General features: G+C 45.0%; 1 protein-coding gene across 15 annotated transcripts in view; it reads left to right on the top strand.

The window, feature by feature from the left end:
- Mvb12b (multivesicular body subunit 12B) overlaps window positions 1-19,237 on the top strand; it is a 157,994-nt gene that overhangs the window by 12,671 nt on the left and 126,086 nt on the right. For all 15 annotated transcript variants that reach the window (XM_030252116.1, XM_006498373.1, XM_006498370.1 and 12 more), the window contains exon 2: window positions 816-938. In XM_030252116.1, coding sequence (XP_030107976.1) covers window positions 816-938 — 123 coding nt within the window. The remainder of the gene's footprint in view (window positions 1-815; window positions 939-19,237) is intronic.

Here is a 19,237-nt window from a genome sequence, read left to right as displayed (position 1 = left end):
CACAGGCCCTTAAGCCTTCCAGTCCACCTGCTGTTTTCTGAGTGCCTACTGTGTGCTTTTCTGGGCCCCTCTTTTATATTCTCTCTCTGTTTTCACAACAGCCCCTGTGTGGATCAAGACCTCATTTTACAGTCGAGAGAAAGCTGGGGCCCCCCAAAGTTTACTTTCTTGTTCAGACACTGTCTTATAGGTGTGGAGCCTAGAGCCGCACACACCTCCTCTGCCTATGCCCAGATGCGCTCTCTGGTTTTGGAGCTCATTGAATTCTCTGTCTGCAGAAGGTTTAGCTGTGGTTCGGAAGCCTAGCTCCACACAGGAGCACTGTGTGAGGTACATACAGACTTTGCCAGGGGTGTCCAATGTTAGTCCCTGGTCAGAAATGAGGCAGTTGGGAGTAGAGTTAAGAAGAATGTGGGGCTGGGCAGGTAGCTCAGTGGGTAACATGCTTGTCTAACCTGCATACAGGGTTCCATCCCTAGCACCACATAAAGCTAGGCATACACACTTGTGAGCACTCAGGAGGGAAGAAGAGGAAGGAAGACAGGAGTTTGAGACCAGCCTGGAATATATGATAATGTGCTTTTGTGTTTGAGTGGAAATTACGTCCTGATATGAGCCCTCAGCATTCCACACTAACAGCTTGAGGTGCGGTGGTTGAATTCTTGGTCTGGGTTCAGGGTCAGATAAGGCCAGGTAAGGAATGTAGAGCTCACTGAGGCTGGCTGCCCCAGGATTCTCAGTCTACTTGAAACCTTGCTCACTCATGTAAACACTGGGTCTGAATTGTTTGCTCTCCACTTCCTTTTCCAAACCAGGACCAAGCCACCATGCCCGAAGTCAAGGAGCTTTCAGAAGCCTTGCCAGAGACACCGATGGACCCCATCACGGGAGTTGGGGTGGTGGCTTCCCGGAACCGAGCACCAACAGGCTACGACGTGGTAAGACACAATGCCCACTTGTCTGTTCTGATCTGTCTACTTTGGTCCCTGTGTGGAAACTATGCATCTTCCCTCTCAGAACTTAGGATGACCAGAAGAGGAAAATCATGGCCAAGGAGTGGTTAGGAGTGGGAGTCGGAACCTGCTGAGGCCATGGCGCGTGGGGATGATTTCCTGGCTCTGGCTGGCACAGGCTTTTGACATCTGTGATGGTCATGTTTCACCTGTAATTAGATTCATTGATTTCCAAAGTCACCTCCAGTTTTGACTCTCCATGAAGAGGATTTAGGGAAGATCCTGGGAGTTGTCTTGCATTGTCCCAGGAGTATAAGTGTTCTGAGTGTGGTGTTCTTGCCCATAGCCAGCAGGGAACTTGTAGAGTGATTAGCTTAGTGTGTGGTGTGGACAGGAACTTTAAGTCCGGGCTTCTCAAAGTCAGGGCCAATAATCAGGAACTTCTTTGTCATGGGACCATCATGTGCATCATTAGCTGTGTGCAGCAGCATCCGTGGCCTCTGCTTGGCTGAGATGAAGACGTTCCGAGATGTTCCCTGAGATGCTTGTGAAGAGATGGAGAGGATCCTTCTCCACGAAGATTTGCAGCTGGCCGGCCTCCTGTCTTCAAAGCCTAGTCGGGACGTCTAACTTTCCATAAAATAGAATCATTAGGTATGGCTTTGTGCCATAAAACTCTTGGGGAAGCTAATAAAAATGCTCCTGATTTGAGAAGCTGAAGTGTGTTTTGATGAATTGGGTCTGAGGTGGCACTCTGTGCATCAGGCCTGCCTGCGAACCCCTGCTCTGCAGTGGACCTTCCAGGGTCCCTGAAGGCTCAGACTGGGCTTGGGCCTCTCTCATGGCTTCCTGCTGTTCTCTGTCCATCAGTATCTGTGGTTCTGGCTGCACCTTTGGGGTCATGCAGACTGCTAGGCTGTGGGCGGCAGATGGCCTTTGATAGCTCAGCTCTCTGGAAGTCTCTGGAAGCCTGACAGAGCCACAATCTATCCCTATCATTTTCTTCTAACACTGAGCTCAGGGCAGGGGAGCGGGGGTCAGATGAGTGAAATTAATAACTACATTCCACCACTATGCTGCACTGTGCATTTTAGTGGAAGGTGAGCAGGGCAAGAGGCTCGTGCTGGCTCGCCTGTAATTACTCAGCCCGTACATGGGCTTAGGCTCCTCTAAGAGCTCTTTCTGGGAGAGGGCGGGCAGTCCTCTCTCCATCTGACCTCTAGCCTCTTCTCAGATAAACATCTCATTCCCAAGAGCTCTGGCCCTAGTTCAAGGGGAAAGATGGGAAGGGCAGGGTGAGAAGCGGCCCTTCCCCTTCTCAGCTGGAGCTCCGCATGAAAGTAACACAGGAACCAAGTGCAGGAGTGTTTGGGAAAGCTCCAAAGACTGTCCAGATGACGAGGAAGCCCTGTGAGCCGGAGGCTAGACTACCCTTAGTGCACAGTCTGCCTAGGATTAACCCCCATCCTCTCTCACACAGTGTCACCAGATGTGCTGCAGGCCCTCAGCTGCCATCTTTCTAGGTACTGATGCAGCTTCAAGTTAAAAATGCCAAAGGTGCATTGGACTGGGGAAGCATCTTGGACTAGGACACTGGAAATCATTTGCTAACTGTCTCACTACATTGACTCCATTTCTGCAGACTCCTGAGAACAGCCTCCCATGTCTGTCTTTCAGACACATGCCTAGGGTCTGGAGTGTCAGACTGATGTCCCCACTCTCAGAGATTGGGGTGGGTCTCAGAAAAGGCTCAGAAGCAAGACTGCTAGGCTGGAAGTATAGTGAGGATTTTGGTTTCTTTAAAAAACACAGAAGTAGGAATATGTTTTTATTTTAATCCCAGATGTGGGATATGACGCTGCTTCAGACTGTCCATAGCAGCTGACTATGATTTGCCTCGTGCTGTAGCAGAGGTGTGATTTTGCCAGTTACAGATAGTTTCTGATAGTGTGTGACTTTTCAGAGGGTATATAAATGCTAGGTCCCCTTGAGGTGGGTTTGGGTTGTTAATTGTTGGTTAGTAGTTGGTTGTGGTTTGTTAAGTAGTCACGCACAAAGAAGAAACAAGAAGTTAGATATCCTGACAGTGAAGATCAAACTTGCCCCAAGGAACTCGACACTCCTAATCAGTAGAGAGTAGTCTAAAGGTAAGGTTGCCCCCTTTCCCCTCTGTCTCTCTCCTAATGTTCAGGGGTTGAAAGAGTGGGAAAGTGGTGGAAGAAGGAAGAACCCACAAAGTAGCAAACACAAACACCAGCTCTGTGGTAGAAGAGTGAAGAGGAAGTGGCCCTGGAGGGCTGAGTGTGGACACAGGTGGGGGAGGGGAGGTGGCAGTGGGAGGCTGAGTGTGAATAGGTGGGGGAGGGGAGGTGGCAGTGGAGGGCTGAGTGTGGACAGGTGGGAGAGGGGAGGTGGCAGTGGGGGGCTAAGTGTGGACAGAGGTGGGGGAGGTGGCCGCCGGACCTGATATGGTGTCGGGAGCAGCCATTCCCTGACGTAAAGATGGGCAAGTGACTGGCTAGCCTCGGTGCAAATGGGGACGATTCCAGGTTGAGATGGTACAGGGCCTGTGTAGTGAAGTCAGGCTGGGAGGGCAGAGGAGGTGTTGTCCAACAGCGGTCAGAAGAGATGGGCAATTTCCATTGTTTGGCTCTCGCTCCTTCCTTCTGCTGTGTGCTGGGAAGCAAGCGTTGGTGGTGGCCTCCGACTTCCATGTGGCCTCCATGGGCAGCATGTGAGCTACCCCCCTCCTTTCCTTTCCCCACCTCTTTTCATCTCCCTTCCTTTCAAGAGTGTTGAAATTAATTAGGCAACAAGACATTTCTTCAAAACTGCTGGTCCTGCATAATTTATAGATACCAGAAGTCTCCCAGGCGGCTCCAGAGTCATTGGAGCTGCCAGTGTTTGAAGCATCAGCTATAGGGTGCTGCGGGAACACTGAGACAAACCGGCTCCTCTCCGGGCAGTGGGTTGGGTTGAGGGATCAAAAGGACACACAGGTTTAAAATTGGAAACCTGCAAATGAGTAGCCAGTTGTCATGCACCAAAGCAGGAGAAGAAAGAAAACAAAAATAAATAAATAATCCCCTCACAAAGCTACCTGAACAGTGCTGAAAAGCAGGGTAAAGGGAGCTTGCAGATTCCCGTCATGCTCAAAAAGAATTAAAGCCCTCTGGAGGAAGATAGCGAGCTCGTGTCCAAAGCCTGTGGGACACATGCGACACAGTCATCACTCCAGTGTGACAGAACGGTTACTCAGGTCTCGAGAAAGGCCACATTGTGGTAGTAGGCCCTTGTTCCTCATAGGCAGAGGACAGGAGACCTCAGATGGATCTAAGGTCTCACACTGCAGCAGGGGAAAGGTAAGGAGTAACTTGTCCCCGTGGGCTTCTATGGGCCCCCGGTCCCCTCGGGGCAGCACTGATGGCAAGGAACTGCTTCTGAGCAGAGTAACGGAACTTGGAGGTCCCCATACCTCACAACCCCCTCCTCACAGGCGCTTTGCTTTTCAGAGCCAAGTTTGTTTTGATAAAGGAACCAGGTGTTGCTCTTTTTTGTTTTGATAGAAAATACATTAAACCAAGATTTACTGAAAATGTGGAAAGTGGTTTTACGACCAGCCTTGAGCCCTGGCTTCCTGCAGCTTGAATCTGGAAAGTTTCTGTGAACTGTCTGGAGACAGACTTGCCTTGAGAGGAGGACTCTTGGCACTTGTTGTACTGAGTGCAGTGAGGCCAGCAAGCCAGCTTCAGGAAGTTCTGTCAGAAACAGTGGTTTCCTGCGCGCCTGCCAGGAGAAGCTGTCTTCTCCTTGGCCTCCTGACCCCAGCCGTGCAGACAGTGACCAAAGCTCAATTAGACAATGGACAGGACAGCGTCTTGATACTTCCTGCTGCTCACAGAAGGGGCTGGCTCACGCTTGCAGCCTTGTGAAAGATAAAGCCTCAATTATTTGAATTGGCAGAGAAGTTAATTGTTCTTTTTTAAAATGTAGGGTTTGTTTTGAGTGATTATGGATTTATATGCACTTTAAGAAATATGCAAGCACGCTTACTCCTTATCTAAGATCAAGTGACAAGGTGCAGTGTGTGCTTTGACCCCTGTGGTAGTGTCTGAAAACACCACCATGGTCTGAACCAGGACTCCAGGTTTAATCAGATGATTTCCGGCCAGTGGATGGGTGGATCATGAGATTGCTCTTGGAAAGATGGTTCCCAAGAGGAACAGTATGTCCTGCTGTCCTACTGTCCTGCTGCTGGACAGGGCCAGGTGGGGAAGTGTCAGGGCGACAGGAGCCTGCAGAGCAGGGCAGTGTGGCCATGAGCTTTCCGTACAGCTTCTGCGTGCAGGGCAAGGCAGAGGTAGGACAAGCAGACTTCAGGGCAAGCAGACTTCAGCCCATCTAGTGGAAACGGCTGGGGCTCTGGGCCACAGGCGTACTGCCTGCTTGTCAGCTGTCTGGTGTCTTGGATGGCAGGAGCCTGATGCCCGATTATGTGCTGGTTTGTTTTTGTCACCTTGGCATATGCCAGAGTCACTTAGGAAGAGGGAACCACAATTGAGGCGTTGTCTCCATCAGATTAACCTGTGGGCGTGTTTGAGGGGCATTTCCTTTTTCTTTAGGATTGATTTATTGTTTTTATATGTATGTATATGGATGAGACTGAAGGAATTTACATACACCCCGTGAGTGCAGGTGTCAGCTGAGGGCATCCTGGGTTACAGGTGGCTGTGAGCATGTTGCATGTGGGCGCTGGGAAGTGAATCTTGGATCCTCTGTAAGATCATTGCAACATCAGTAAGTGCTCTTAACCACTGAGCCTTTTCACCAGTCAGCCTGCCTGCCTTTCTCTCTCTCTCTCTCTCTCTCTCTCTCTCTTTCTCTGTTTACTTTATATGTTTGGGTATTTTGCCTGCATGCCAGTCTGAACACTAGGAAGCCAGAAAGTGGTGTCAGACCCCCTGGAACTGGAGTTACAAATGGTTATAAACCACGATGTTGGTGCTGGCTAGGAATTGAACCTGGAGTCCTGTAGAAGAGCAGTCTCTAGTGCTCTTAACTGCTGTGCCACATCTATCAGCTACATTTTATTGAGCCTCTTGTGGGGCATTTTCTTGATTAATAATTGATGTGGGAGGGCCCAGTCCACTGTGGGAGATGCCATCCTGGGGCAGGCAGACCTGAGTTGTATTAGAAACTCTGAGTGAGCCATGGAGAGCAAGCCAGGAAGCTGCATCGTCCTCGGTCTTTGCTTTAAATTCTGCCTCCAGGTTCCTTTCCAGCTCCTGCCTTGGCTTCCCTGGATGATGGGCTGCTCCTAGAAGTGTAATGTGGGAAAAACCCTTTCCTCCACACATTGCTTTTGGTCGGTGTTTTATTACAGCAACAGAAAGCTTACAGGAACAAGGTAGATGAGAATATGGAATAGTGTTTGTTGGTTGGTTTTTCAGAAGTGTGCTGGAAGGGAAGTCACTTCCTGTCTCTAAGACTAGCTAATCTGGGGAGAGGCAGCTTGGGTTTGCTTGAGAAGCCCCAAGATACCAAAGTATCATAAGCTACGCTATTCCTACCATAGTACCATTCCTACTGCTGGCCCCCAATGGCCACGCTCATCCCACTGCCTCCCCCAGAGCTCCAGGAACCACTCCTCTTGTCTGCCCACTATAATTTTGTCATTTCTGAAGTATGCTGGTTAGTTTTTGTCAACTTAACACAAGCTCCTGTGGTCTGGGAAGAGGGAACCGCAACTGAGCAACTGCCTCCATCAGATTGGCCTGTGGGAAAGTCTGTGGGGCATTTTCTTGATTGATAATAATTGTCATGGGAAGGCACAACTCCCATGGGAAGGCAGTGCCACGCCCCAGGCTTGTGGTCCAAGGTTTTATAAGAAAGCAGACTGAGCAAGCCACAGGGAATAAGCCTGTAAGCAGCACCTCTGGGATTTCTGCTCCGGGTTCCTGCCTTGAGCTCTTGCCTTGCCTTCTCTCAGTGATGGATTATAATTTGTAAGCTACAATCAATTCTTTCCTTCTCAGGTTGCTTTTGGCATGGTGTTTGTCATAACAACAGAAGCCTGACTAGGAAAGGCAAGTGTGAATAGATATACAGATCACAGTGTGCCATCTTTGGAGATTGGCTTTTATTTACCCAGTCTTACCCAGAGCAGCCTCACGTGCTAACCGTGAGTTTTATTGATGAGTAACCCAGGGTGTGGATGCACCACGCTCGCTCATTGATCGCTGAAGGATATCACTGGCTGCCTGATTTGGAACTTTTGCAGGGCGGTGCTCATGCGCAGGCTCTTAAGCAACGTCCACTTTTACTCCTGTGGCATGAAAGCATTTGCAGTGTGCAGTAGTTGTGTTTAGCTTTTAGGAGAAAACTAAATTATTCACTTATGTGTGGCTGTGGCACACGGTCTAGCTCCTTGTATGTGGTTTTGCTGGTGTGGTCACCCCCACAGGTGTGCAGCACTTTCCAGGTGTCATTGTGTCCCTAGTGGCCTGTGCTGTGTGTGCCAAGCTCTTCACAGGCCAGTCCCTCATCTGCGGGTCTCCGTGCAAGTCTCTTTAGGTCGCTTCTTGGTTGGATCACTTGTTTTTTTTTTTTTTTTTATTACTGACTTTCCCGGGTTCTTGGTTTGGTCTAGTGGGACTCCTCTGTGTGTGTGTAGATGCTTGCCTGCTTCAGTAGGTATGTCTTTCCCCTTTAACACAATCATTCACATGGTGAAAGCTCTGACGTTTAAGAAGGTCCAATGTTCATTTATGAATTCTTTAGGTATCAAGTATGAGAACCTCTGCCAAGTATAAGAACTTTTCTGGAAAAGTTTCTAGTTTTCTACACATTTTATATTTTATGTAATATTTAAGTATAATATCCATTTTAAAGTTAATTTTTATATAAGATGTGAATTTGAGTTGAGGTCCCCCCTTTGGAAAACCAAACACCTGCAGCATTTGTGGAACAGTAGTCTTTCCTTTTGAACCTGTGATAGAAGTTATGGACATGGGTCCCTTTGTTAGGACCGTATAGTACTGTTGCTGAAGCTGTATAACAAGTCAATAGAACTGTCTCCCCTCCCCGTCCTCCCTCTCCCTTCTCCCTCCTCCTCCTCTCCTTTGAGACAGAGAACTCTGGCTGGCCTGGAACCCACTATGTGGCCCTATCTATTCTCAGCCTTCTGACAGTCCTCTGCTTCAGCCTCCCAGGTGCATGCCTGCATATATACATACATGTATACATTTATTTATTATTGGTATTTTTATTACTGTGCTTTCAAGCTTGTTAGCGTTGTCTGTCTTATAACTTTTAGAATAATTTTGTCTATATCAAGGAAACATCTCTTGGAATTTTGAAGGGCATTGCTGTTAACTCTGTGTAGGATTTGAACCTCTTTACCTTTCACATTGAGCTTTCGTATTCTTCCACAGTATTTGGTTATTTGATTTCTTTCACAACATTTATACTTTGTAAACATACAAGTATACCCATGTTTTGGTAGATAAGTGTGAATACTTTTTGAAATTGCATTTTTTTTTATTGTGCATGTGGGAGCAAACCATACTCCATGTATAGAAGTCAGAGGCAGCTTGCAGGAGTGGCCTCTCCTTTTCCCTTGTTCCTGAGGGAAGAACTGAGGTCACTGGGTTTGGCTACAAGTGTCTTTACCAACTGAGCCATCTTACCGGCCCCAGAGTACTCTGGCCATTATTTTGAATGATTGTAGGTTGAGTTGTGCCTCTAGTTTTGAAGTGTTAACTGATATTCTATAGGAACACCGGTACTGGCGGTAGGTCTCTAACTAGCTTTTCCTTTCTTGCTCTTGCTTGATACAGAAACAGGGCAGTGAGCTTAGCAGCCTTGCTGAGCAGTGATCACAGGGAAAATAGTCACTATCCAGCATTTGACTATGGATTCAGCTGTAGACAGCTGCACCAAGTTGAAGAAATTTCTGTTCACATTTTTCTGAGGATAGCATGACTAATGGATGAATTTTCAGATGCCCTTTTTGCATCAGTTGATCATGTTTTTTGTTTTTGTTTTTGTTTTTGTTTTTGTTTTTTTAATCCTGTCAACGTGGTAGATTACATTGAGTATTGAACAACCTTGTATTTCCTAAGATCTCATTTGGTGGTCATTTATACTCATTATAGACGGATTCTTTATGCTAATTTTGTCAAGAATTTTTGTGCTGTGTTCAGGAGGGTTATTGTTAGCTGTTTTCCTGATTTTACACTGTTTTTGTCCGTTTGATAACTCCAGATTCATGAAATGAATTGGAAAGTACCACCCCCATACACACACCAGTTCTACTTCCTAGAAAAGAGTGGTGGGTGGAGAGATGGCTCAGGGGTTAAGAGCACTGACTGCTCTTTCCAGAGAAAAATTTCCTGAGTTTAATTCTCAGCAACCTCATGGTGGCTCACAACCATCTGTAATGGGATCTGATGCCCTCTTCTGGTGTGTCTGAGGACAGCTACAGTGTACTCATATACATTAAATAAATAAATAATTCTTTTTAAAAAAGAAAAGACTGTATAATTGATATTAATTATTCTTTAAATATAAGATAAAAACCTTCCAGGAAGCCTCCTGAGCCCGGGGATTTAACTCCTTTGAAAGTTTGAAAATTTCAAATTTAGTTTTCTTAATAATCAAAGGGCTGTTTGCTTGTTTTTAGTGAACTGTGACAGCTTGTGTTTTTAAGGAATTGCTTTGTTTGATCTAAGTTATCAAATGTGCATAGAATTATTTGTAACAGTTTCTCGTTCTTTTGATGTCTACAAAGGTTGTAGTAACTGGTTTTGTATTGATAATTTATATCTTCCCTTTTCTTAGCCTTCCTAGAAGTTAATTGGTTTTACTGATAATTTTCCCAAAAGCAACTGTTTCATTGATAGTTACATTTTGTTTTGTTTTTTCTTTCAATTTCATTGATTTCTGTTATTTTCTATTTGCTTTGGGTTTATTTTGCTAATTTTCTAGATCCTGAGGTGGAAGCTTAACGGATTGACTTGAGACTTATTCTTTTTATTTATTGTATTTTATTAGTTCTTTGAAAATTTCCTTCTTTTAATCCTATTCAATCCTTCCCTCAACTCCTCCAAGATTAACCCTTCCCATAGCAGTGAGCTTAGCTGCATCGCTTTGGTTCCTGGCAGGTGGCACTCCAGCCACCCACCCAGGATCTCACACATGCGCACACACGCACGCACACACACACACACACACACACACACACACACACAAGTTAGTTTATGATATGCCACTAGCTCAAAGGCTGGGCACTCCTAAACCTCCCCCTGCTTCCCCTGGCCCAGTTCTTACATGGCTGGTTGGCTTTCTCTCTGCAGTTCTTACATCCATCCTTTACCCCAAGTCATGGCAATTCCCTAGCTCCTTCCTCTCCCCAGCTCCTAGCCTACAAAAGTGTCAAGGTCCCACCTCAGTCTACCTGCCCAGTCATTGGCCCTTGGCTCTTTATTGATTAATCAAAAACCAACTGGGGACAAGGACCTTCAGCATTCGGACGTGCAGGTTCCTGATTTTGGGGGCTGAATTAATTCAAAACATTAGAACCAATCCCCACCTTCCCTCCCTACCCAGCCACCTTTGCGTCCTCTTTTTATTTTTTAAATAAACCCATCAAGTCTGATTTGTGCTGCCCACAAGCTTGTGGATGTGTGGCCTTCCACTGGGGTGATGGGCTTCCCAGAGGCTATACCACTCTTCGAGAAAATAGACCCTCTCTCTCCCAGTAGCCATCAGTTGCCAGTAGCTCCTTAGCCAGAGGAAGCGTGAGGTACCCACTTCTCTGCTCCACTAGTGGATTTGGGCTACCTCAAGCTTGCACAGGTCTTACACATGCTACCACTACTGTTGTGTGTTCCTTGTACAGCTGCCCCACTCTGCCCTTGTAGTCCTCCACCCCGCTTCTACAATGGTCCCTGAAACTTGGAAAGAAGGGGTGTGAGACATACATCCCATTTAAGTCTCTTACTCTGTAGCTGGGCCAGTTGTGGGTCTCTGTGTTAATTGTCGTCTACTGCAAGTAGAACTTTCTCTGATGAGGGCTGAGAGACTCATAATCTTCTGTCAGAGTTTTTAAAAGATTTATTTATGCCAGGCAGTGGTGGCACACACTTTCAATCCCAGCATTTGTGAGGCAGATTTCTGAGTTCAAGGCCAGCCTGGTCTACAGAGTGAGTTCCAGAACAGCCAGGGCTACACAGAAAAACTCTGTCTCGGAAAAAGAGAGAGGGGGGGGGGGGAGGGAGATATTGAGATTTATGTATTTTTAAAAACATACATTTATTTATTTATTTATTTATTTATTTATTTATTTTATTTATTTATTATATGTGAGTACACTGTAGCTGTCTCCAGATGCACCAGAAGAGGGCGTCAGATCTCATTACGGGTGGTTGTGAGCCACCATGTGGTTGCTGGAAATTGAACTCACGACCTTTGGAAGAGCAGTTGGTGCTCTTACCCACTGAGCCATCTCTCCAGCCCTGTATTTTTTGTATATGAGAACTCCATCTGCATGAATGCCTGGAGACCAGAATCCTTCCTTATACATGGTATGTGAGCCACCATGTGGTTGCTGGGAATTGAACTCAGGACCACTGGAAGAGCAGCCAGTGTACTTAACCACTGAGCCATCTTTCCAGCTCCTTGTCAGGTTTGTTTATTTATTAAAATTTTAAAGTCAGACTCTTACTCTGTAGCTCAGACTTGTTTATAACTTGCAGTGATCCTCCTGTCTCAGCTCCCTAGATGGTAGAATTATGGATGTGAGCCTTGTGCGTGACTTTTCCTCATTTCTAGGTATTTTGTGTCCAGATCTCCCTCTTGGCATTGATCTCCTTGCTTCACAGATTTTCATGTTTTAGTTACACTTTTCAGTACGTTTAAAATCTTATTTAGATGATGTATTCAATGCATAGATACTTAAAATGTGGTTTTCATGTGCAGAGAGGATGTTGTTACTGATTTCTAGTTTGATTCTGTTGTGCTTGGGGAGAGCACTGACCTGGCTCTTGTAGTCCCATAGAGGCGTGATAGTCCACTAAAGGATGTGTGTGGTCCATGCCTGGGGCACAGGGAGCCATGCATGCTCTGCGGTCAATGGGGAGGTGCCCCATGAAGGTCAAGTAGACTCTCTGTTAACAGTGTTCAAGTCCGCTGTGTCCTTGTTCAGTTTTGTAGGATCCGTCTGTCAGTTTTTGAAAGATCTGTGTTGAAAGCTCTAATTGTAATTGTGAATTTATCTGCGGGTTTCTTTTTCACTGTGTCAGTTTTTATTTCACAGATGTATTTTACGGGGCCATTGGCTGTTGCTTAGGATCGCCGTGTCTTCCTAGTGGACTAACTGACAAATGTGTCACTTTTGACTGTTAATGACATTGTTTCATATGAGTATAGATATTCCTTTCAATTAAGTGCTCTTTTTTTTTCCCACAATAAAACACCACGATCCTAAGCAACTTGAGGGGGAAAGGGTTTATCTTGCCTACATTTCCACATCACATTCATAATTAAAGGGAGTCAGGGCAGGCACTGGAGGTAGGAGCTACTGCAGAAGCCACGGAAGGATGCTGCTCACTAACTCACTCTGTGTGGCTTACCTGGTCTGCTTCCGTATAGCACCCAGGACTCTCAGCTCTGGGATTGTACTGTCTCCACTGGGCTGTGCCCTCCAACATCAGTCATCAATGTAGAAACTGAACACAGGCTTGCCCATAGGCCAGCTTGGTGGAGGAATTTTCTCAGTTGAGCTTCCTTCTTTCTAAATGTTCTGGTTTTTGTCAAGTTGACATAAAACTAGGCAGCACAAGCATTATATGTGTCGATTAGGCTGGCTTCACATCCTGCCTTTACCTCCTGAGTGCTAGAATTACAGACATGTGCCTTCATGACTGGCTTTGAGACACATTTCTTAAGGGAAGATATGTGTGTGTCACTTTTTGAAATGCACTCTGCCAATCTCTAGTCCTTTAATGGGTGCATTTAGGCCATTTATACTTAGTCAAGATTTTGATATCTCTAGGCTTTAAACCCCTTCCTTCCTTCCTTCCTTCCTTCCTTCCTTCCTTCCTTCCTTCCTTCCTTCCTTCCTCCCTCTCTCTCTCTCTCTCTCTCTCTCTCTCTCTCTTTCTTTCTTTCTCCTGTTTTGTTGTGCATTTAGTCTGTTTTTGTTTCTGTTTTCTTTTGGATGAATTGAACATTTGTTAAGGATCCTATTTTGGCTTATTGAAGTGTTTTGAGTGGTTGCTCTTTGTACTGGGTTTTATACTATAAATATCTACCAATATCATTTTACCAGTTTCCAAGTGAAATGCAGGGCAGCCATCTCCTTCCCCAGCCTTCATTAATAACACAGAGCATCTTGAGTGTCTCCTGCACATACCCTTAATGCCACGTGGTTCTCTGCCGTCACTACATCGCCCGTGACTGAGGAGATTCAGGAGAAGGAAACCCATAATTACTTGTTTTTATTAACTTTGTTTTCTTCTTTCTGAGATTTGCCTTGATTTTCTCTCCTTTCCTGAAAGTAGAGTTCTGAGTTGAAAAATGGTGGGCCCTTCATTCTGGGCACAGTGACTTCTAATGAGAGGTAGCTGAAGAATTCCAGTGTGACAGCTTTGGGCTCCCCATGTACTTGGAAATGACCTTTTGCCTGTGGTCTGTAAATAAGCCCGATCAACTCAGAAGCTCCCCACGGCGACCTTGGTGGGATTGTATGTTGGTTTGTTGTGGGGCCTTACAAGGAGGACTACATATGTTTATATCTTCCCGGGGAAGAAATTCTTACAACTGGTATATCTAAAGTATACTATTTGATGAATCTGAGCACCAGTCTGTGGAGCTATCATCATCTCCAAAGGCTTCCTCCTGCCTCAGTTGTCTGTCTCTCATCCCCATCCCCGTCAGTAGGGAGGCCCTGGTCCACTTCAGCTGCCTGCCTCCCCCTCTCCCTGCCGAGTATAGTGTAGCTATTTGGTGATGCCCTCACATTGTGGAGGGTGTCAGTAGTTCTGGCCTGCCTAAGGAGTTGCCCTGCATCACATCTCTGCTGACATGAGGTGGCGTTTGTACTGTTTCCAGTTGGGGCTAATCAGAATGAAGCCGCTATGAAGGAGCACACACACATGCATTCCTTCCTGTTGTTAATACCCAGCAGCGGAACGGCTTTAGAATTTACAGTTAAGGCAGTGACTTATTGTAGTTACTTTTTATGTATACCTTGATGGGCCAAGGATCACTTTTTAGCCTATTGTTTATTGTGTTGTAATCTTTGAAGATTATCCTTTCTTCAGTGAATTAACTTGACCCTGTTGTCTAAAATCAACTGCTTGGTAGACACCAATTGTACTGCTGTGCTCTGTGTTCCAGGGCCTTTGGTGACCTTGGCTTTAAAGCCATTGTTGAAATGGGGTAGTCCTCAACGCTGTTCTATTCAGTGTTCATTTGGTTGTCCTAGGACTTTGAATTGTAATAGAAGTTTAAGAATCCTTACGTCAGTGTCTAAAAATACTCTGCTGGGGCTGTGTGTATGTGTGTGGGTATGTTAAAATATGGATCAGTTTGCAGATATTGGATATGTTAACGGTTCTGGGTCTTTATGAATATGGTATTTAAATATTTTAAAATTTCAACCACCTTAGTTCTTAAAGCTTTAAGACCCATCCCTTAAATGTCTACATAGGTAGCAATGATATCTATGAATACAAAGTTTTATTTCTCCCTTATCTCATATCCTTTACAATTTTTTTCCTACCTTATATCAGTGGCTAGCATGTCCAGTGCACTATTGACTAACAGTTATAAATTCAGATTTCCATACCCAGTTTCCAACCTTACGGGACAAACCTTCACTGTTTGATCATTTGAATATGGTGTTGGCTGTAGGTTTATCTGTGGATGCTGTGTAGCAGGAGGTGCCCTTCAGAAAGCTTCAGTTTTGCATGGAAGTTTAATTTTGTCAGATGCTCCTGCCATCTGGTTTTTCATTAATTCCTGGTGATGGAGCACACTGATGTTTTAATGTTAAACCAGATGTACATTCCTGGGATAAATTTCATGTGAACATAAAACATTGTCCTTTTTACATGTTGCTTGATTTCATTTGCTAGAATTGTGTGAAGAAAGGGCTAGGGATGCAGTGGGTGGTTGAGCACTTACATAGCATGCATGAAACTTGGGAAAGAAAACAGGAAAGGAAAACAGAGATGTTATGCATGTGCATAACGAAGGATGGGTTACTGTGGCTCCTGCTCTTATAATCTCGTTGGCTCTGGTATTGCTAAGGGTATCACTTTTCTGTTTTTCTGGAGTGTTTACTATAAATTTGGTATTTTTTTCTTTAAATGTTTGTAGAATTTAATCTTGAAAACTCTCTGGGTCAGTATGTTGAAAAGTTTGTAATAGGCTAAGGATGTACTAAGTGGTAGAACTCTTGTCTAGCATGTTCAAGGCCCTGGGTTCAATCCCTAGTAGTCCAAAAATACATAGATAGAAAGATAGATGGATGGATGGATAGATAGATAGATGGATATGTGGATGGATGGATGGATAGGTGGACGGATAGATAGATTAAATATTTTTCTATTTTTGCTTTTTTTAAATAGAGGGATCTGAGTGTATGTACGGGGCTTGAATATGAATGTACATGTGTACATGCTGGTGGCTGCAGGACACTGTAACACTCCCCCCGACACACACACACACACAAGAACTGGAGTTACAGGCAGTTGTGAACCACCTAATGTGAGTTCTGGGAACCAAGCCTGGCTTCTCTGAAAGAGCAGCCAGTGCTGTTAATTGCTGAGCTGTCTCCATAGCCCATGTGTTAGCTATTCTTTTTTTCTTCTTCTTCTTCTTTTTTTTTTTTTTTTTTTTGGAGGGGGGTGTTGTTTTTCTGTGTAGCCCTGGCTATCCTGGAACTCACTTTGTAGACCAGGCTGGCCTCGAACTCGGAAATCCACCTGCCTCTGCCTCCCAAGTGCTGGGATTAAAGGGGTATGCCACCACTGCCTAGAGCATTAGCTATTCTTGATGAGTATCAGTAATTTATGTCCAACAAGATATTTTCCAATCAGTTAGGTTTTCTGGTGTCCGGGCATAAAGTTCTTCATAATGTTCCCTTATTTTGTTTTTAGTTTTATAAGATCTGTTGGTTACTTTTTCTTTAATTCTCAATAATGATAATTGATATTGTCTCCTTTTTTTCCCTCTTAAGACTGGAGTTTTCCCCAATTTTACTTTCTCAAAGTTCTATTGGTTTTCTTTTCTCTCTTTTCTCTTTTATTGTTTTCTTCTCATCATCTGTAGACTTAGCAGCCTGGTTTCTAAGGGGGAGTTCTGTCCACTGATCTGGCACCGCCCCCTCATATACACACACATTAGTGCTAAGAATTTCCTTCCGACCTGGACATTGGCTGCATCCCTTAAACATGATCACGTCAGAGAACTCTAATTCATTCACAAACTGTCTAATGCCTTCTTTATTTGTCTCTTGATCGGGGTTTTATTTAATGTGTGCTGGTTTTCTTTCACATGTGGGGATTGTCTCGATGTGTGCATTGTTGACCACTTGCTCTCTGTGTGTGCCCAGAGAACACAGGAATAAGTAGTGAAAGCCTTCTCCTGGAGACCAGATAATATTTTTAACATTTATGAGCTGTGTATGATCTCTGTGGCATATGGTTGTGTTTTAAATCCTTAAGGAATATAAAAACCATCTGCAAATCACGGGGTGTACACAGGCTGCAATCTGTATTTGTCCTGCACTACAGGCTGTGTGTAAAAGCCCGGGCCTTCCAGGTAATCAAGACAGTCAAGACAGTCAGACCCAGGTAAGGTGCAGCGGGCTGGGGAAGACAGATGTACACTCAGCAGCCGTCCAAGGCAGTTTGTCTCTGGTCACGCATTACAAACACTGTCCACTCCCCGGCCAGTGCCGCTGTGCCTCCTGTCATGAGACCTAAGTCACACAAGCCCCTTCGTAGGGTGATCTGAGTCCCATGTACGCCGTAGCATAGATCACATGTTAACCAAGTGGCCCAGTTACTTCTTTGTTGCTGTAATAAGCACTTTGACCAAAACCACATAGAGAGGGCTGGTGACAGTCCATCACCAGGGAAGCCAAGATGAGGACTGAGACAGGAGCTGATGCAGACACTGGGGGATGCTGCTCACTGACTTGCTTCCCCTGACTTGCTCAGCTACCTTTCTTACACAGCCCAGAATCACCTGTCCGGAGATGGCACTGCCTGCCCATGGTTGAGCGGTAAGAAGGCTGAGCCCTCCTGCATCAATGAACAACTAAGAAAATGCTCCACCACACATGCATAGAAGCCAGTCTAATGGAGCAGGTCTTCAGTTGAGGCTTTCTCTTGCAGGATGTGTCACACTGACCACTAGTGCTAATTATGACACCAAGCCTACTTCCTTGAGATGCAAGGACCAGTACCCTTCTTGGTAACCTTTGGGAAAGAGACAATATCCCATGGTGGGATTATAAAAGACTTTTACTTGACGGGACTGACCTGTGTTCTCCTCCCCTCTCCGGTTATCTCACAGCCTACCCTGTGGTTTGTCTTGGGATACACTCCACTACATTCGGTTGTTATCACAGTTAGGTTTTCCATGGGCGTCAGGAAGGCCTGGTGGGTTGATTGACTGTATCATTCACACCTTTTAGATGCCAACTGATTTTCTGTCTGTTTTTTCAGTTATTAAGAGACAGGTACTGGAATCTCTGACTATAATTATGGATTATTGGTTTGCTTACTTTTTAGTTCTTGCTTTCTGTAGTTTGAAGTTCTTTTAAGTGCATAAATATTAGAATTTGTACCATGCTTCTTGGTTGACCCCTTATCATTTTAAGTGACTTTGCTCTGAAGGCACTTTGGGGTATAGTAGGATACAGCAGTAGTTTTCTTAGGCTTGGTGTTGGCATGAAACATCCTTTTCCATGCTGTTCCTTTGAATCTATCCGTGTCTTTATATTTAAACTGGGATTTGTATAAATAGTCTATTATCCAATCTGACTATTTCTTTAGATCACTTACCTTTAAAGCAGTTATTGAACTGTTTGGGTTTAACCCCCTGCTATTTTGCTGTTGTCTGTTGTTCCCCAGCCCCCATCTGTTGCTGGTTTCTGTGCTGGTTTGAATGAGAAGTGTCTCCAATGGGCTCAGACATTTGAACACTTGGTTCCCAGTTGGTGGTGATATTTGGGGAGGTTTAGGGCACACAGCCTTCCTAGAGGAAGGGCACCACTGAGACAGACCATGAGAATATATAGCCTCACCCAGTCCTTAGTTCTGTGTCTCAACCTCGTGCTTTTATCTGAAGATGTGGGCTCTGTGGTCAAGCCTGCCACAGTGACAGGCTTGCCATTCATAGCTCGCTTTTGGCCATGGTGTTTATCACACTAACAGAGAACAAACCAAGTCAGCTTCCTTACCCCTTTCTCCAGTGTCTGTCCTCTTCTTTTTTTTTCTCTTAGTACTGGGGATAAAGCCCAGAATTTAGCTCATTCCAGGCAAATTTTGTACCACTGAGCTGTATCCCCAGCACTTCCTGAGTCTTTTAAATTATTTTTATTCCATTTTATTTTCTTTGTTATCTTACTATATGGATTTCTAAAAAAAAAGATTTCTTTTTATTTTATATGTATGAGTGCTTGCCTACATACATGTATGTATGTCCCTAGTACCCATGGAAGCCAGAATTGAGCATCTGATCCCCACAAACTGGAGTTAGAGATGATTGTGAGCCACAGTGTGGATGCTGAAACTGAACTCGGTCCTCTGTAAGGGAACTGAACTGCTGAGCCAGCTCTCCGCCCAGTGTTTGCCGTCTTTTCTCAGGAGTTACTCTGGTGGCACCTCTTTAGCACACCACAGTCTGTCTCTCACAAACAGCTCAGTGCTTCCTTCCTTCCTGGCTTTTCTGCTGCGATTGCTATACATTTTTCCTCTATGCATGCCATAAGCCCCACAAAGCATGCTTATCAGCTTTTGTTTAATTTTTATTATCTTATAAAAAGACATAGGGAATAGTGAATTCCTTACAGCTATCCTCATATTGCCATGTCTTGTGCTCATTGCTCCGTGGTCCCAGTTTTCCTCTGATGTGGCTTCCCTTTGACCTGAAGAACATGCTGTAGAGGAGACTTCTGTGCTCTCTGCTGGCAATGTAACGGCTCATCGTTTGCATGCCTGGGGAACTTATTGTTTCCTCTCTATTGTTACTTATTCTCCTTTGGT

The sequence above is a fragment of the Mus musculus genome, chromosome 2, assembly GCF_000001635.26.
Source record: "Mus musculus strain C57BL/6J chromosome 2, GRCm38.p6 C57BL/6J".
In the NCBI taxonomy this organism is placed as follows: Eukaryota; Metazoa; Chordata; class Mammalia; order Rodentia; family Muridae; genus Mus; species Mus musculus.
This window is presented reverse-complemented; position numbering and strand designations above follow the sequence as displayed.